The sequence below is a fragment of the Hemiscyllium ocellatum genome, chromosome 34 (genome assembly GCF_020745735.1).
Source record: "Hemiscyllium ocellatum isolate sHemOce1 chromosome 34, sHemOce1.pat.X.cur, whole genome shotgun sequence".
NCBI lineage: Eukaryota > Metazoa > Chordata > Chondrichthyes > Orectolobiformes > Hemiscylliidae > Hemiscyllium > Hemiscyllium ocellatum.
In genome coordinates this window covers 33,586,141-33,603,880 of record NC_083434.1, presented here as the reverse complement: position 1 = coordinate 33,603,880, position 17,740 = coordinate 33,586,141, and the positions used below count along the sequence as shown (strand labels likewise).

The window sequence follows — 17,740 nt, the reverse complement described above, 5'->3', positions numbered from 1 at the left end:
ATATTCCGATTTGTCCAGCCTGGATCCAATTGTGGACATTAAACTCCCAGCTGTCATTTTTTTCCCTAGTCACTAAATCTGCCAAGTCCCCAAGTGATTTCCTGATTCTGTTCCTACTGTTTATTGCATTTCCTAACTTGCAGACACTTAAAAACATTGGATATACAAATCTATATTTCCTCCATTCGAGTCACTGATATTGTGTTGAAAGACTGAGGGGTCTCTTTTATATCCCTGGGCATATCTCTTATAGGATTCCATCAGAGTGCATTCCGTTCGTCTGTGCTCCTTGCCTCCTACTTGACTGTATTCCCACATTGATTCTTGGCGGTTGGGGGAGCGATATTAATGGGTCCTTGCTGACTAAAAGAATGGAGATGTGTGATTGTTCAGATGTTGACCTTTTTTTCAAATCGTAGCAAAATTACTACATGTTCCATTTGTTATTTTCTTTTTGAGCTCCATCTCCCCTTTCACTTCCACCTTTCTTTTTAACTTGAACGCTATTTACATGTGCTTGCATTTTTCTAATTTTTATTGAGGGCAAATTGAAATAGTGGCTAGGGTTTATTAAAATGAACATAGCAATGGCTCACCACAAGGATTTTAATCCACCTGTGGGGTGTGAGCTTCACTGTCTGGGCCAATATTTATTGCCCTTGAGAAGAGCTATCTTCTTGAACCATTGCAGTCCAGATGCTATAGGTCAGCCCAGAATGTTGATAGGGAAGGAATTCTCGGATTTTGATCCAATAACACTGAAGGAATAGAAATATATTTTCAAGTCAGGATGGTGAATGGTTTGGAGAAGGATGATGTTCCCATGTATCCGCTGTCCTTCTTAGACACAACCTTCCATCTAGGAGCTTTGAATTTCTGCAGGATATCTTGTGGATGGCACATACTGCTGTTACTGCGTGTCTGTGGTAGAGTGAACAGCTGTTTGTGACTGTAGTGCCAATCAAGTGGGCTGCTTTGACCTGGATAGTGTCAAGCTGCTTAAGTGTCATTGGAGCTGCACTCATCCAAGCAAGTGGGGTGTATTCTATCATACTCCTGACTTGTACTTTGAAGATCTTTATGAACTAAGGAGGTGAGCAACTTGCTGAGGTTTTTCCTAGTATCTGACATGCTGTTGTATTCACTGTATTTATATGGTGAGTGCAGTTCTGTGGTAACTGGCAGGATGTTGATAGTTCAACATTTGACCTGATGTTTTAGCTTCCCAAAGGAAGTGGTGCTGCTCTAGTTATTTCACCAGCTGTATTTGTGACTAAGCTTGCTCTTGGCTGGAGCCAACTGCACGTGCAATAGCACCTCCTTTGGTTTGATATTCATTTAGTTTTGCTTACACCTTTTAAGTTCCTTCAGATGTTTTTAGTGGTAATTTAGTGTATAAAGGTTTTACAGTTTGAACTTGGGCTACACTTTGTATTTTCTTACTGGTTGAATCAGTTGTGTGTTTCTGGCAAGTAATCTGTGCATAGACAGGCTGCCCCTCATTCTGACTGAAGTGAATATGTATGACCAGCAGTAGTACAGTGTCAACTCTTTTTAAAAATAAGAACATATGAAACAGGAGTAAGCCATTTGGACTTCAGCCTGCCCCTTCAGCAAGATTGTGGCTAATTTGCTCCTAACCTCAACTCTTTCATGCTAGCCTATCAAAGCCCTCGATTTTCCATAATTCATAGTTCCTTTCTCTTTAGATGCTTGCTGTAATCTATGTCCATAATAATCTGGGGTGAAGAGTTCCAGGAGTTCACTGCCCTCTGGGAGAAGTTCACATCTGTTTTAAATAATAGGTGTTCCCAGTTCATGACTGCTGCTAGCAGAAACATCTTCTCGATTTCTACCCTGTCGAGCTGCTCATAATCTTGTTTATTTCAATATGATTAATGTATCTCAGATCACATTCTAAACATATAACAGAATGTGATATCAAGTAACACTTTAAGTCTCAAATCTCTTCATATTCATTTTGCGGCTTCTGAGTTAAAAGTTTACATGGAGAGAAATTAGATGATGTGAAATCACAGATGCAACAATGGTTTTACAGGTGTATCACGATGCCATGTTGGAAACAGCAACTCTGTATTTCTTCAGTTTCTGTGGAAGCACGACAGTGGGGTTTAGTTACAATTTCAATTGATTTTGTGCTTTTAAATTAGTTTGTTGAATCTTTTTACCTCTTCCTTCATCTTGTCTACCGATAGAACTAAATATTAATCAAATGTTTTTGTATTTCAAATAGTTGGATCTGAAAATCAAGATAAAACACGAAATAACTTGAGTGACACTCTTCACAAAACTGAGTACCAAAACAATCAGTCAGCAAATACCTCCATATATGAAACAGAATCATGTGCTGAGCAGGGAATCTTTTGGAAAAAGAAGTTTCTAATATTTGGCTTTGCTAATGAAGATGAAACCTATATGGCTGAATTAATTCAGAGCAATAGTGGAAAAGTGCTGCGGCCCCACACTCGAATTGTTGCTGACTTTGCTGTCGTGCCTTTATTAGGCACTCAAGTAGACGCAACTGTAGCAGAAGTCGTTACAAACACATGGCTGGTAAGAGAATGTAAACTGGTGACATTCTGAAATTTCATACCAAGTATAAAACACTGGTAACTGTGCCTCTCAACTTTCATTTGTTCAAAAAACAATGTGGACATATTCATTTTGCTGTGCAATATCCGAAAAGCGTTGTTTGGAGCATATTTCACTCAATTCTGTCTTTCATACCACATTAGAAATAATATGCACCAAAATTTAATAGAAGAATATAATAAAACTCTGAGGAGATTTGTGATTAGACTCTACAGCTTCAATTTTGTTTTGCTGAGTCATGGGGAAGATTCACTGATTAAGCTGACAGTACATATGAGACAGATACTGCTTAAATTTATCAGGTTGATTATTGCAAGTGTGATATTTAAAATTGATGCTAATGGAAAGGTATTCCATTATAAAGAAGATGTGAAATTTAATTAAGCTAGTGATGTGCATTACTTACGACTTCAGGTTGAAGCCAGTGCATTGCATCCTATCTCATGGTGAAGAGAATGGCTTTGCTCATAAAAGTTAGTAGCTGGACCAGGGCAGATGGTGCTCTCTAGTAATATGTAACAGGTCCAATCTACATATAAACTCTTCAGCCCATCCTGTCTGTGTTGATAGTCACCCTGTACATAGACAAATGATTTTGCCCTATTTCCCTATCCTTTTTTCCATCCCCTTTTATGTTGTACACCTGCCAATGTCAGCGTTTCAGCATTAGCCATTTCTCTCTCAACCACTGATCTTGGAAATCAGTTCTGCGATCTCACAATTTTCTTTATTAAAAAGAGTTTCTTTAAATTTGATAATGTACCATGTTCTTGACCTATCATCTAAGGGAAATAGCTTGTGTATATCTAACTGTCCTTTGATAAGTTTAAAAATTCTACCATATTGTCTCATTATCTGTAATGTTGTAGTGAAGAAGTGCCTCATTTAGGCTTTTCATTATTTTTATAATTTTGCATACCAGTAAATCTGTAGCATATCTTCTATTGACCCTTGATTCTGTAATGGGGAAGGTTCACTAATTAAGCTGACAGTACATATGAGACAGATGCTTCTTAAATTGATCAGATTGATTATTGCAAGTGTGATATTTGATTCGGCATCCCTCCTATAGTATGCAGCACAATGCTGTATATGTTTTCAACATGTTCAGAGATGTTCTTGCGCAGCACTGGCGTGAGTGGGACTTGAACCCAGGTCTCCTGGCTCAGAGATAGGGAACACCATATCCGTGTTATGAGCAAGAACCCACACAATGCTGTATATGGTACCTGTAATTGAAGTTTGATTAAGCTCAAATGAAGGCTCGGAATTATCAATTGGCTTTTATGTTCTATCCTGTAGTACCCCAACTCCCCTACAAGTTGCATTTCAAATAATCCTTGGCCACTCTGCCTGATGGGTTCTGCTAAACACTTTTATAATCAAATGAAGAAGTTCTTTGTGATAAAGCATGTAATTAAGATTAACTTTTTGTTGTATTTAGAGGTCATTAACAATGTTTTCCTTGATTACTTTGAAATAATTTATTTATTTGTTTAACCAATGTTTTAAGAGATCCCAGCCAAAATTAAGTGTTGACAATCTGATTCATAAAGGAGTTACAGTTTGTGTGTGTACTGTGTCTGGTCATAATTCGAAATTACTTGGTGCTTTCTAATTTAACACTTTGGAAATTTGTCATCTTATTTTTTTGCCTTTGCAAATGATTGTTGATCAATAATAGATTTCTTTGGGTATTGTAATCTGTGTTGATATAATTTGATTAATCTCTTTTAATCAAAGGAATGTTTTTCTGCAGTTTCAGTCTTCCTCTTTTTTTCTTCTTGCAGGCGATGTGCATTGATCAGCAACGTATACTGGCTTCACAGTCAAATGCCTTATTCACTCCTATATCTGTTGTGGAAGGAAGCACACCATTGACTAACTGTGTGTTGTCTATTAGTCAATTTACTGGAGTTGAAAGAGATGCACTATTTAATATTGCAGAACTACTTGGAGCACAGTAAGTGCCAGAGTGCATAAACATGCAGACTTTCTACTTTACAATTGGTATGAGACCATTACAGTCAGTTCTGCTATAATACAGTAGTTCTGTTCTTGCGCAAAGCTGCGTTAGATGAAAATCGTCTATTAGCAACCCATTTAAACTAATGGAGCCAGAATTGCATTGTGACCAATACATGGTTCAAAACGTTTTGCTTTAGAAACAGTGTCCTCACTTTGTCAATTGCGTTATAGCGCATTCGCGTTAACGAAACATGCATTATAGCAGAACGACCTGTACTATAAATCCGTATTGTCCAATCTGCTTGCCACAACTTGTGAATTGCCACTGATTTTGCAAATTGATGCTATTCTTCAGGTGAGGTTTTGATCATATGAACCTCTGGAAACTGAGGCAGCCAATTCAACTGAAAATGTGGTTTTAGACTGTGTTTAACACAATCTGCAATCATGAATAGTTAGTTTTCCCTGAGGGATTCACTACTACCTTTAACATTTTAGAAAACTTGTCCAATTAGGGTAAAAAGATGAAAACGTTTTTTTGCTACATCCCAGCTGGATGCTGTGTTCTGATTGGTTGCTGGTATTAAAAGAAATGTTCGCTGACAGAGCTGTTGTCACAATAAAGTACGCTGTTGCTTGCCTTTAGTACTCAATCCCAGCTCATCCTTGGGGGATGATTGCCAAATTCACTGTATCCTTTGCATTTATAGGCAGTCCCCAGGTTGTGAACCGGTTCCTTTCTGAAGTCCAGTCACAAGTTAATTTACACGCAAGTCAGAACACAGTACAGGGCAATATAAAGCAGTATTCATAGGTACAGGAAATTCTCATGTGTCAAATATTTAAAATTGCACCCCCGAATGGGATCATGTTCATAAGTGCGAGCACTTGTAAATCAGACATTTATAAGTTGGTGACCTCCCTGTATTTTGTATCATGTGACAAAGATGGTGACCTGATTGCATGTTTGACAAGCATCAAAGTACTAATGGGCAACAGTGCTCCACCTGTGTGCACTGTACCCTTTGTTTTAAAAGTTCGCTTGTGGGATGTGGGCATCATTGGCTGGCCGGCATTTTTATTGCCCATCCATAGCTGCCCTGCAATTTAATTTGCATGTTATTTGAAACAATGATTTGCTGCTAGTTTTGCAATCATTATTTGAAGAATATAACTTCTTAGATTTTACACTAAAATTATTATCCAATGCATTTTTATAGGAATAGGACTGAAGGGATGGAATGTGTCCTGACTGTAATGATCCTTGCTTGAACACATTGCAGAAATGTCAGTGGATGCTAGATCAGTTGTTAATTTTCAACCTGAGACAGATAACCTTTTGTTAAGCAAAGTTACTAAAGGATACGGACCAAAGGCACGTTATTTCGAATTAGGCCACATGATCTCATTGAATGACAGAACAGCCTTGAGGGGCTGAATGGCCTACTCCTATTCCTACGTAAGCCAAAATATAATTTTCTGAATGAAATCTGTCTAATTTGTATTTGAATAAATCCACACAGTCTGCTTCTATCAGCGAAAATTTTCCGTGCATCTGACTGAAACTAATTCTGCTGATTAAGCAGAGGTTGTGTTCTCTGGTATTACTGTTCAGGAAAAGGTGAAATCTTGTTATGTCACATGGAAACTTTAGAATCCCCAAATACAACAGCCATTACACTACTCAACCTTATCTTTTCCACTAGTAACTGACCTAATGTATCTGATCCCTCTTCAATCAGCTCAGTTATTCTGATTGCTGTCTCCTGTGTCCTTTCAATAGCCGCAATGTCCTTTACATCCTCTGGTGACTAGAACTGTGCACATTAGTGTCTGTGCAGTTGTACCTATAAATCACTGAAGTGTAGTAATTTCTTGCTATTTTGACTTGACATTGACATTTTAATACATACCACTATCTGGTTTGTTTAAGTGGAGTGATTAGGACAAGAAGGAAGCTGTTCAACCTATCGTGTCTGCACCAGCTCTCTCTGGAAAAGTAACTCCACTAGTTCTCCCCCCTTGCCCCTGCCATTTCTCTGTAGCCCTACAAAATTTCTTTTGAAGGCCTCTATTGAAGCTTCTTCCACTACATGGGTACAACATTCCAGATGCTAACTATTCACTGTTTAAGGCAAAAAACATTTCCCACCTCTCTATTGTTCTTTGCCAATCATCTTAATTTGCAACATTCCAGTTTGCCATCTTTTCAGTAAGAGAAACTGTTTTCTCTTGCTGCCTTGTTCAGATCGCTTATGATTTTGAAAACCTTTGTGAAAACATCTTAATCATCTTTTCTCCAAAGAGACAACCCAGCGTCTCCGATTGGTTCATGTAGCCGAAGTTTCTCAACACTCGAGGTATTCTTCTGAAGCTTTACTGGATACTTTAATGTGTTCTTTAATCTGTCCTTCTTAGGATGTAGAACCTAGAAGCATGAAGTGCTCCAGGTGATCAGGATTTTATGCAAGCTCAATATAACTTCCTTGTTTTTGTTCAGTGTCTATCTTGGAGTAAAAAATGAGATCTGCAGATGCTGGAGATCACAGCTGCAAATGTGTTGCTGGTCAAAGCACAGCAGGTTAGGCAGCATCTCAGGAATAGAGAATTCGACGTTTCGAGCATAAGCCCTTCATCAGGAATAAGAGAGAGAGAGCCAAGCAGGCTGAGATAAAAGGTAGGGAGGAGGGACTAGGGGGAGGGGCGATGGAGGTGGGATAGGTGGAAGGAGGTCAAGGTGAGGGTGATAGGCCGGAGTGGGGTGGGGGCGGAGAGGTCAGGAAGAGGATTGCAGGTTAGGAGGGCGGTGCTGAGTTGAGGGAACCGACTGAGACAAGGTGGGGGGAGGGGAAATGAGGAAGCTGGAGAAATCTGAATTCATACCTTGTGGTTGGAGGGTTCCCAGGCGGAAGATGAGGCGCTCCTCCTCCAGCCGTCGTGTAGTTGTGTTCTGCCGGTGGAGGAGTCCAAGGACCTGCATGTCCTCGGTGGAGTGGGAGGGGGAGTTAAAGTGTTGAGCCACGGGGTGATTGGGTTGGTTGGTTCGGGTGGCCCAGAGGTGTTCTCTGAAGCGTTCCGCAAGTAAGCGGCCTGTCTCACCAATATAGAGGAGGCCACATCGGGTGCAGCGGATGCAATAGATGATGTGTGTGGAGGTACAGGTGAACTTGTGGCGGATATGGAAGGATCCCTTGGGGCCTTGGAGGGAAGTGAGTGTGGAGGTGTGGGCGCATGTTTTACATTTCCTGCGGTTGCAGGGGAAGGTGCCGGGGGTGGAGGTTGGGTTGGTGGGGGGTGTGGATCTGACAAGGGAGTCACGAAGGGAGTGGTCCTTGCGGAACGCTGATAGGGGAGGGGAGGGAAATATATCCTTGGTGGTGGGGTCCGTTTGGAGGTAGCGGAAATGGCGGCGGATGATACGTTGTATGCGCAGGTTGGTGGGGTGGTAGGTGAGAACCAGTGGGGTTCTGTCTTGGTGGCGGTTGGAGGAGCAGGGCTCAAGGGCGGAGGAGCGGGAAGTGGAGGAGATGCGGTGGAGGGCATCGTCAGCGGGAAGTGGAGGAGATGCGGTGGAGGGCATCGTCAGCGGGAAGTGGAGGAGATGCCAGGAGGACCAATTCCAACACCGCACAGCCCAGATGGCCGCCTCCTTCAAGGACCGCAGATTCCCCCCAGACGTGATCGACGATGCCCTCCACCGCATCTCCTCCACTTCCCGCTCCTCCGCCCTTGAGCCCCGCTCCTCCAACCGCCACCAAGACAGAACCCCACTGGTTCTCACCTACCACCCCACCAACCTGCGCATACAACGTATCATCCGCCGCCATTTCCGCCACCTCCAAACGGACCCCACCACCAAGGATATATTTCCCTCCCCTCCCCTATCAGCGTTCCGCAAGGACCACTCCCTTCGTGACTCCCTTGTCAGATCCACACCCCCCACCAACCCAACCTCCACCCCCGGCACCTTCCCCTGCAACCGCAGGAAATGTAAAACTTGCGCCCACACCTCCACACTCACTTCCCTCCAAGGCCCCAAGGGATCCTTCCATATCCGCCACAAGTTCACCTGTACCTCCACACACATCATCTATTGCATCCGCTGCACCCGATGTGGCCTCCTCTATATTGGTGAGACAGGCCGCTTACTTGCGGAACGCTTCAGAGAACACCTCTGGGCCACCCGAACCAACCAACCCAATCACCCCGTGGCTCAACACTTTAACTCCCCCTCCCACTTCACCGAGGACATGCAGGTCCTTGGACTCCTCCACCAGCAGAACACAACAACACGACGGCTGGAGGAGGAGCGCCTCATCTTCCGCCTGGGAACCCTCCAACCACAAGGTATGAATTCAGATTTCTCCAGTTTCCTCATTTCCCCTCCCCCCACCTTGTCTCAGTCGGTTCCCTCAACTCAGCACCGCCCTCCTAACCTGCAATCCTCTTCCTGACCTCTCCGCCCCCACCCCACTCCGGCCTATCACCCTCACCTTGACCTCCTTCCACCTATCCCACCTCCATCGCCCCTCCCTCTAGTCCCTCCTCCCTACCTTTTATCTCAGCCTGCTTGGCTCTCTCTCTCTTATTCCTGATGAAGGGCTTATGCTCGAAACGTCGAATTCTCTATTCCTGAGATGCTGCCTAACCTGCTGTGCTTTGACCAGCAACACATTTGCAGCAGTGTCTATCTTGCACACTTCTCCCTGCCCTTGCACATTATTTAGAATTGTACTCTTTGTTTTATATGATCTGTCCTCATTCTGACAACAGAAATGATTAATTTCATTATCTGTGAGATAAACTATTCTTTGGGAGTGCATTCTTGCAACATGAAGTCACAGGAGATGATGTGCTATTGCAGCAAGAAAACCATCTTTAAAAAATCATGTAGATAGATGTGAAAGTGATCTTAGAAACAAAAGGTTAAGTATTAAATTAAGTTAGAAAATTAGATGGTGCAGGAAAGCAAAAGGAAACCATTCGGTTGCACTAAATTGTAAAATGGCATTGTAAAATTTAAGAAAAGGCAAGGAAATCACTATGTCCTACATAAAGTTCAGTGCATTCCCTGTGTTTGTAGGAGTTTGCTTGGAACCATCTCTAGATTTAGTTTTAGATTCAACTTAGTAATTACTTTTATCTTGGAAAGGACCATGCTTGAAATAATCAAAGCACCATTGGATACATTTGCAGTAAACATTCCACTTTATATTGTGCATTCATAATTCTGGCCTAGGCACACAACATTACTTACTGATATCAAGCATTTTTAGTTTAAACTTATTATAAATCAAGATCCCTTCATTTTCCACACATTATTTTCTTCCAATTTATGTAATAGCAAGTAAAGTGACAAGAAACTGGAGAAAAGGCAAAATGAGCTAAATGAAAAATAACTTTGATGTGACTTGTATACAGCTACAGTAAAAGGGGGAGGAGAGGTTTGCCATAGCATTTTAATTCTATTTTCCACATCAATTTCAGCTATGCTGTTGGGAAAAGCTGATCCTTCTGAGTGGAGGGGTAAATAAGGAGATAAATCCCTGTGAATGCTATTTATACCTGAATAGGTAGGGAGCTCTGCCTTTCTTACCTGTTGACTGGGATATGATGTAGGTGTAGGGTAATAAAAATGAATTTCATTTCTTAAGCAGAGGACATTGAAAAGCTTGTAGCTAAACTTTGTGACATCTGTTTCTTTGTTTAAAGAGTGCAAGAGTTTTTTGTTCGGAAAGCAAATTTGAAGAAAGGCATGCTTGCCAGCACCCACCTGGTCCTACAGGAGCCACAAGGCTCCAAATATGAAGCTGCAAAGAAATGGAATTTACCAGCTGTGACTGCATCTTGGTTATTTGCGTCTGCTCAATTAGGGAAAAAAGCTAATGAAAGCAAATTCTTTGTGGAAAATGCTATCAGTGCTGGTAAGTGTTGAATTAACATATATGATCCATTGTATTTTAATCCATTTGCAGTGTATAACTGCTGAAGATAGCAATGATTAAATTGAGCAAGCCTTCTATTCTTAGCCTACTATCAAGGATTGGACCATATCCATTTCATTAAGTCATAATAATTGCTATGTTTCTGGTTAAATTCATGAAGTGCTTTGGTCCTGCATAATCAGTACCACAGATTAGATTACTCCTCAGCATTGTTGTTCTGTTGCCTGAGAGATTTTCACTATTATTTATTTCAGACAGTGGACTGTTGTGGCACCTTTTGATTATAATATATAATTTGGTCCACTATGTAACAGGACTTTTTTCTTGGTACCAAAAATCCTAGTTCGACATATTTTTAGGGTGCAAGTCAACACGCTTTTCTGCTAAGACATGCTGTACGCACATCAGGAGTTGGACTCAACTTTACACCACAGAAATGCATTATTTTACCCACCTTTATAAATTGGCACTTCATATCAAGCAGGTGTAAACGAGCTGTTTTTGGCAGGAAGACAGGGGGAACATTAAGACATGTCCACACAGCACAGTGTGCATGGCAAACAACTAACAAAGAATGAAGTTTAAAACTAATTCTAAGTTAAAGTTTATAACATTTTCCACGTTGTGAAATAGCTGTCTTGCAGTGAGGGAATTTGATGATAGTGAAATCTAGTGTGAGGATGGAAGGAGGAGGAATCTGTTCTGAAGATGCTCGAGACCAAATCTGCCATGGGGAAAGGGACTAACCCCTTCCTTATCTCAAGAAATCTGTATCGCATTCGGATTCTCCCAAATGACTGAAATGGTTGCAACGTCACCAGAAATGCAGTGAAATATGGACTCGAGCAGTTGAACCTTGATTCCAGCAAAGATTTCATAGCAACCGCTTTTTGTTATAGCTGTTTTATGGAACAAGAATGTCCAGTGTTAAGGCAGAACACCAAGTTGACTCTAAAGACTGATAACAGATATCAGTGTCAAAATGATGAGATTCCAGCAATTCAGCATTCGTGGCAAAAGCACAAGTATCCATTATGTCACACCAAAAACATGGCTGTAACCCCTGTGAGTTTTGATTATGCCCAGCAGCTGAACTGTTGGGTGAAAAGTTTCGGAAATAGCTCTGATGAAAATCATAGGCCATGCGAAGACATGATTTATGGTAATACTAGCCTATACTGACTGTCAAATATAAAACTGTGCCATAAATCAACATTTTTGCATGGAATTTTATCCATGGCCATAACAATGATTTGATGGATAGAATGAAATCATGGATTGGTAATTACAGGAGAGTATAGTCAGGCTGGCCAGCTAGGTGGATTATGGCAAATGAAATTCAAGGAAGGTGATGTACTTGGGCAAGGCGAACGAGGGAATACATGATGAATGGTAGGATCCTGGGAAGTACCAAGGATCAAAAGGACTTTGGTATGCATGTCAACTGGTCCCTTACGGTTGTTGGGCCGGTAGGTAAAGTGGTTAAAAAGGCATATGGTATACTTGCCTTTATTAGTCAAGACATAGAGTTTAAGAACTGGGAGGCTATTCTGGCACTGAATAAAACCGTGTACTCACAAGTGGAGTATTGTGAGCAATTAGGAAATCCATGTTATAGGAGGAATGTGACAGCACTGCAGAGGATACAGAGGAGCTGTACCTGGGTGTTGCCTGGGCTGAAGAGTTGTAGTTATGCAAAGAGATTAGATAGGCTAAGATTGTTTTCTTTGAAGCAGAGGAGACAGAGGGTGGAAATGTTTGAGATGTATAAAATTATGAGGTGCACGGATAGTGTAGATGGGAAGAAATATTTCCCTTTTGGTGGAGGAATTATTGACTGGGGGCATAGATTTAAGATAAGAGGTAGGACACTTAGAGTGGATGTGAGAAATCAAAAATTTCACCAAATGTGATGGGAATCTGGAACTCAATCTGTGATTATGATAGATGTAGCAACCTCGTAACATTTAAACAGTCATCAAATATATACTTATGATGGCAGGGCCTGCAAGGCTGTAGGCTGAGTGCTGCAAAATGGGTTTAGAGTAGTTAAGTGGTTGTTTTTGATCTGTGCAGATTCGCTGGGCTGAAGTGCTTTCTTCTTGTGTGATGCGAGTGTCACTGGCTAGGCCAGCATTTATTGCCTATCCCAGGTTGCTCTTGAGAAGATGGTTATGAGCTGATTTCTTGAATCACTGCAATCCACCTGCTGTTAGTTGACCCACAATCCTCTTAGAGAGGGAATTCCAGAATTTTTATCCAGCGACAGTGAAGGAATGGTGGAATTTTTCCAAATCCGGATAATGAGTGGCTTGGAGCAGAATTTGCAGGTTCCCATGTAACTGCTGCACTTGTCCTCGATGGAAGTGGTCATGGGTTTGGAAGATGCTGCTTTATAGGGCAGCTTATTAGTAGGTGGCATGCGGGTTTCATATAATTGAAGGTATCACAAGGTGTTTGGGAAGGAATAACACCCAAATTGCCTTTATTCCAAGAGTCCATTGTCTGTAATTCAGCCTTTTTTCATGTAATGCCTCAGCAAACCATTTGAGGACCTTGTGCATGTCAAACAAAATAGGTAGGTGGTTGTTCGGGAAAAAGAATAATGTGCGTGTCCCCTTTGATGATTTGTGTGACTTTTGTCATTAAATGACGGGGTGCTGCTAATGCACAAACTGTTACCCATTCGCCCAAAAATGCAGAATATTTAGTGGGTGGAGAGGGAGGTGATTTGTTGTAGGGGGATGTTTCTGAAACTGAAGGAACTACATCTGATCCAGGATGAGATCTTTGCATTGATGCTAAAACCAAAGGGTCTCAAAATTACTCTGCATCAGCTGCTGAAGATGTATTCCATGGTTTTTAAAGTGTTTTGATTGCATTTACAATCATACTTGTTTTATTGGAAGAACTCTACATATCATATTGATTTTACTTAAATTGTCAGTGTTAATTTCCATCACATGTTGAAACTCTGACCACCTGCACAACACTGACTGTTCATTAAAGTTGACCCGTTTTTAGAAGGATTGTTTGAGGCTTTAAAGATTGATTTATTCAGCATGTTCTATGGTAAAAGTTGCATTCCCTGCCTTTTTTCCTTTTAAACAGACAATTTTAAATAGTTTGTTTAAATAGGAAATCAAATTCCTTTTGTCATACTGTAATCTGTTATAAATGTAACATCTTTACTCAGTCTATAATGTCATACGATGTATATGAGTGAGATGATTTTGTTTCCAGATACAAATAAATTATGATATACAAGGAACATGTAACAAAAGGAATGAAACTGCCAATCATTAAGTTCAAAAATCAGGTTGAAAATGATTTTCATGCTCAAGTCCTGGGTGAGGCTTGAACACAATGTTCTGACTTTGGCAACAGCATTCATGCCATTAAGATGAAGTAGCCTGTTTGATTTGACAGCCCATCCATTATTTCTAACATTCACTTCCTCTACATTCACTTAGTAACAGTAGTGTGTACCATATTCATAATGCACCTCAAATCACTGAACCATCATCTACAGGACTTTACAAACCAGAGATCACTACAAACCAGAGATCGCTAACACCTCGAAGTATAATGGCAACAGATGTGTGGGCACTCGCAACACCTTCAAGTTCCCATCTCAAACATAATCTGATCTTGAAATTATATGTAGTTCTATTAATGTTCCACGTTAACATCCTGAAACTCCCTAATAGTACTGTGGGTGTACCTGCAACACATGGATTGCAGTGAATCAAGAAAGTGGCTCACCACTACCTTGTTAAGGGCAGTTAGAGACGAGCAATAAATGCTGGTCTTGCCAGATGTGCAGACATCCCATAAACCGATTTTTGTTTTTAAAGTGCTCATAACTGAGTTACAGTGATATTCCAACATACTTCAGAACTTCCCTGCAAAAAGAGCATAGGTTCTAATTGACTTCAGTTTTAAAGAATACATAAAAATGTAATAGGCCTGGGAACTGTTTAGAACACAAAGGACACAGCAGTCATGTTTTGCGTTCTTAACAAAACACTCTATTTACGTTTAAAACCAATACAGTTGTGTAGGTTGTTTAATCTCAAATTTTCAATGAATAGAGCTAAAGGTAAACTTTCACCCAGTTTCAGTAATAAAAGCTGTATGTACTGGATAAACTCAATACATCTGTTTGGCAGCATCTGTGCAGAGAGAAACAGTGAATGTTTTGAGTTGAATAGGATTCTTCTCCAAAAATTCATATTTATGAGAGTTCCAGCATCTGCAATTTTAAAAATCCCAACACTGTGGAAACAGGCCATTCGACCCAACAGGTCCACACTGACTCTCCGAAGAGCATCCCACCCACACTCACCCCCTACCCTATCCCTGTAACTCTGCATTTCCCATGGCTAATCCATCTAACCTGCACATTTTTGGATTGTGGGAGGAAACCAGAGCACCCAGAGCTGCTAAATCTCTCAAGCATTCCTTTGTTACCTCAAGACTTAACGATCCTAACACATTCCCGGCTGGCCTCATGCATTCTAACCTCTTGCCATCTCAATGATATCTAAAACTCTGCTACTGATATGTTCACGTGTACCAAGACTTTTTCAACCAGCACCTCTGTGCATCTTTTGCTTCATTTCAGTTTGAAGTGTTTTATCGTGTTTATTGAGATTTTGTTTTGTTGTTTGCAGCTTGATTTGATATATGCTGGAATCTTAACCATGTTCAGTTACATTAAAACATTTTGAACTCATTTTTGTAATTTTTTTTCATGAAAAAGTTGCTGAAATGAATCAGCAGAGCAAGGCCTCCAGTGTCGACAAGGTGCAACAACAGACACCTGAGCATCCCTTATCCAAACTGAAACGCATGCAGAGCTCTGTTGTCACTCCACTGGATATAAAGAGATTCCAGAGTAAAGCCTTCCAACTGGTCTTATCTCAACAAAATAGAACTGAGACAACAGAAACAAGAGCAGAAGTAGAAGTACCCAGCCAACAGAGAGAAGCCAACTTGCTACTTGACACACCTTCAAAATTCCTGTGCAAGGACAAGCTGTTCAAGCCATCATTTGATGTTCAGGTACCAACATGTCCTCCAGTGCAGGGCAGATTAAAAAGTTTTAAATGCAAGCAAAGTTTGAATATAACAAGACTGCAGTTGCTGAACTTGATGGTGAGCACTAGTACAATGGATAACAAGCTATGTACTTTAGGCAAATGTGGGTATTAACATTTCAAATTTGGATAAGAAGAAAACATTGCTCATGAACAACATTTAACAGAAGGGAGAAGGGGAAACACTGCACAGATGAAAGGAATAGTAAATCTAAGTCCTTAAGTGGGGAACTGGAACTGCTGAAGTGGCAGAAATGATATTGTCATGAAGTATTAGGATACATAGAGTGTGAAGTGATAAAGGACATGAGTATAGATAAAGAGCTTAAACAGATAGTTCAGCAAGTAGATGCAAAAGCTTGAAAAACTGATAATGTGGCTTTGTGGAATATTTGACCCAGTCCTGATCTTATTTAAATGTTTAAGATTGAGACATAGCGATGTACAGCGTGGAAGCATACCCTTTGGTCCAACTCATCCATGCTGACCAGATATCCTAACCTAATCTAGTCTCATTTGCCAGCACTTGGCCCATATCCCTGTAAACCTTCCTATGTAAATACCCATCCAGATGCCTCTTAAATGTTGTAATTGTATCAGCTTCCATCGTTTCCTCTGGAGTTCAGTCTGTGTACACACCCTTTGAGGGAAAACATTGCCCCTTAGGTCAATTTTAAATCCTTCCTCTCACCTTAATCCTATGACCTCTAGATTTGGACTCCCCCACCCTGGAGAAAAGAGCTTGGTTATTCACCCTAGCCATGCCTCTCATGATTTTCTTAAAGCCTCATTTAAGGTCATCTCTCAGCCTCCGACACTTTAGGGAAAACAGCCCCAGCTCCTCCTTTTAGCTCAAACCCTCCAACCCTGGCAACATCCTTGTAAATCTTTTTTGAACCCTTTCAAGTTTCATAACATCCTTCCTATAACATGGAGACTAGAGTCGCATGCAGTGTTCCAAAAGTGGCCTAACCAATGTTTTGTGTAGATGCAACATGACCTCCCAAGTCCTATACTCGGTGCTGATGAATAAAGACAACTATACCAAACACCTCCTTCACCTATCTTCACCCTCTGCAACTCCACTTTCAAGGAACAATGAACCTGCACTCTAAAGTCTCTGTTCCTCAGGACCTTACTATTAAACGTATAAGTCCTGCCCTGATTTGTCTTTCAAAAATTCAGCACCTCAGATTTAGCAAAATTAAACTCCATCTGCCACTCCTAAGCCCATTGACTCATTTCCAATTTTGATGTCATCTGCAAACTTATATCTCCTATGTTCACATCCAAATCAATTTAAATAAATGACAAAAAGCAGTGGACTGATCTAACAAAAATTTAACACTCTTCACCGGTAACCTGTCTATTGTTTACAACATTTTCAGTTTCAGGTTTCAAGGATCTGTATTGTTTAGCTTTCTGTATATTAACTTGTTCTTTGATTAGATTCCCGACAGTTTGGAAACAGGCCCTTCGGCCCAACAAGTCCGTACCAACCCTCCGAAGAGTAACCCATCCAGACCCATTTCCCTCTGACTAATGCACCTAACACATGACATCCTTAATAATGTATTATACTTTGTGATGGACATGTAGTTGAACTATTTTTTTAGTCCCTATCCGAACTCCTTTCTTCCTAACTATATCCATGATCTGCTCCTTGCCTGTTTCTTCCCAGCCTGCCTATTCCATTGCTGAAGAACCTGATAAAAATACATTTCCATAAACAATAACAAGGTAAATAACCAGCTAATCTGTTTGAATGATGCTGCTTGAGGGGAAAAAAAACATTAACCAGGGCACCAGGTAAACTCCCAATTCCATAATAATAGAATGACAAGCTCCAGTCATAGGTTTCCATTGAAAAGTACGATCACCAGTAAGACTGTGTAAAGTGTCATAACCATTACTGTGTAATAATTCAGTAAGTGACAATGGTAGACCTCAAGCTGTATTTTTTATTTAAATAACCTTGAATTTTACATTCCATGTATTATTACATTCTTAATAATTAACATTTTATATTTCAATCTAAAGCTGTTATTTATTTAATGTTACAATAGGCAAACTACTTGGTAATGAAACTCTGATTTACCACTTAACATTGAC

The 17,740-nt window shown here is 40.7% G+C and overlaps 1 protein-coding gene across 3 annotated transcripts in view; it reads left to right on the top strand.

The window, feature by feature from the left end:
• The window catches only part of topbp1 (DNA topoisomerase II binding protein 1), a 73,361-nt gene that overhangs the window by 26,260 nt on the left and 29,361 nt on the right, over nt 1-17,740 (top strand). For all 3 annotated transcript variants that reach the window (XM_060849956.1, XM_060849957.1, XM_060849958.1), the window contains exons 11-14: nt 2,255-2,574; nt 4,404-4,576; nt 10,294-10,505; nt 15,292-15,593. In XM_060849956.1, the coding sequence (XP_060705939.1) occupies nt 2,255-2,574; nt 4,404-4,576; nt 10,294-10,505; nt 15,292-15,593 (1,007 nt within the window). The remainder of the gene's footprint in view (nt 1-2,254; nt 2,575-4,403; nt 4,577-10,293; nt 10,506-15,291; nt 15,594-17,740) is intronic.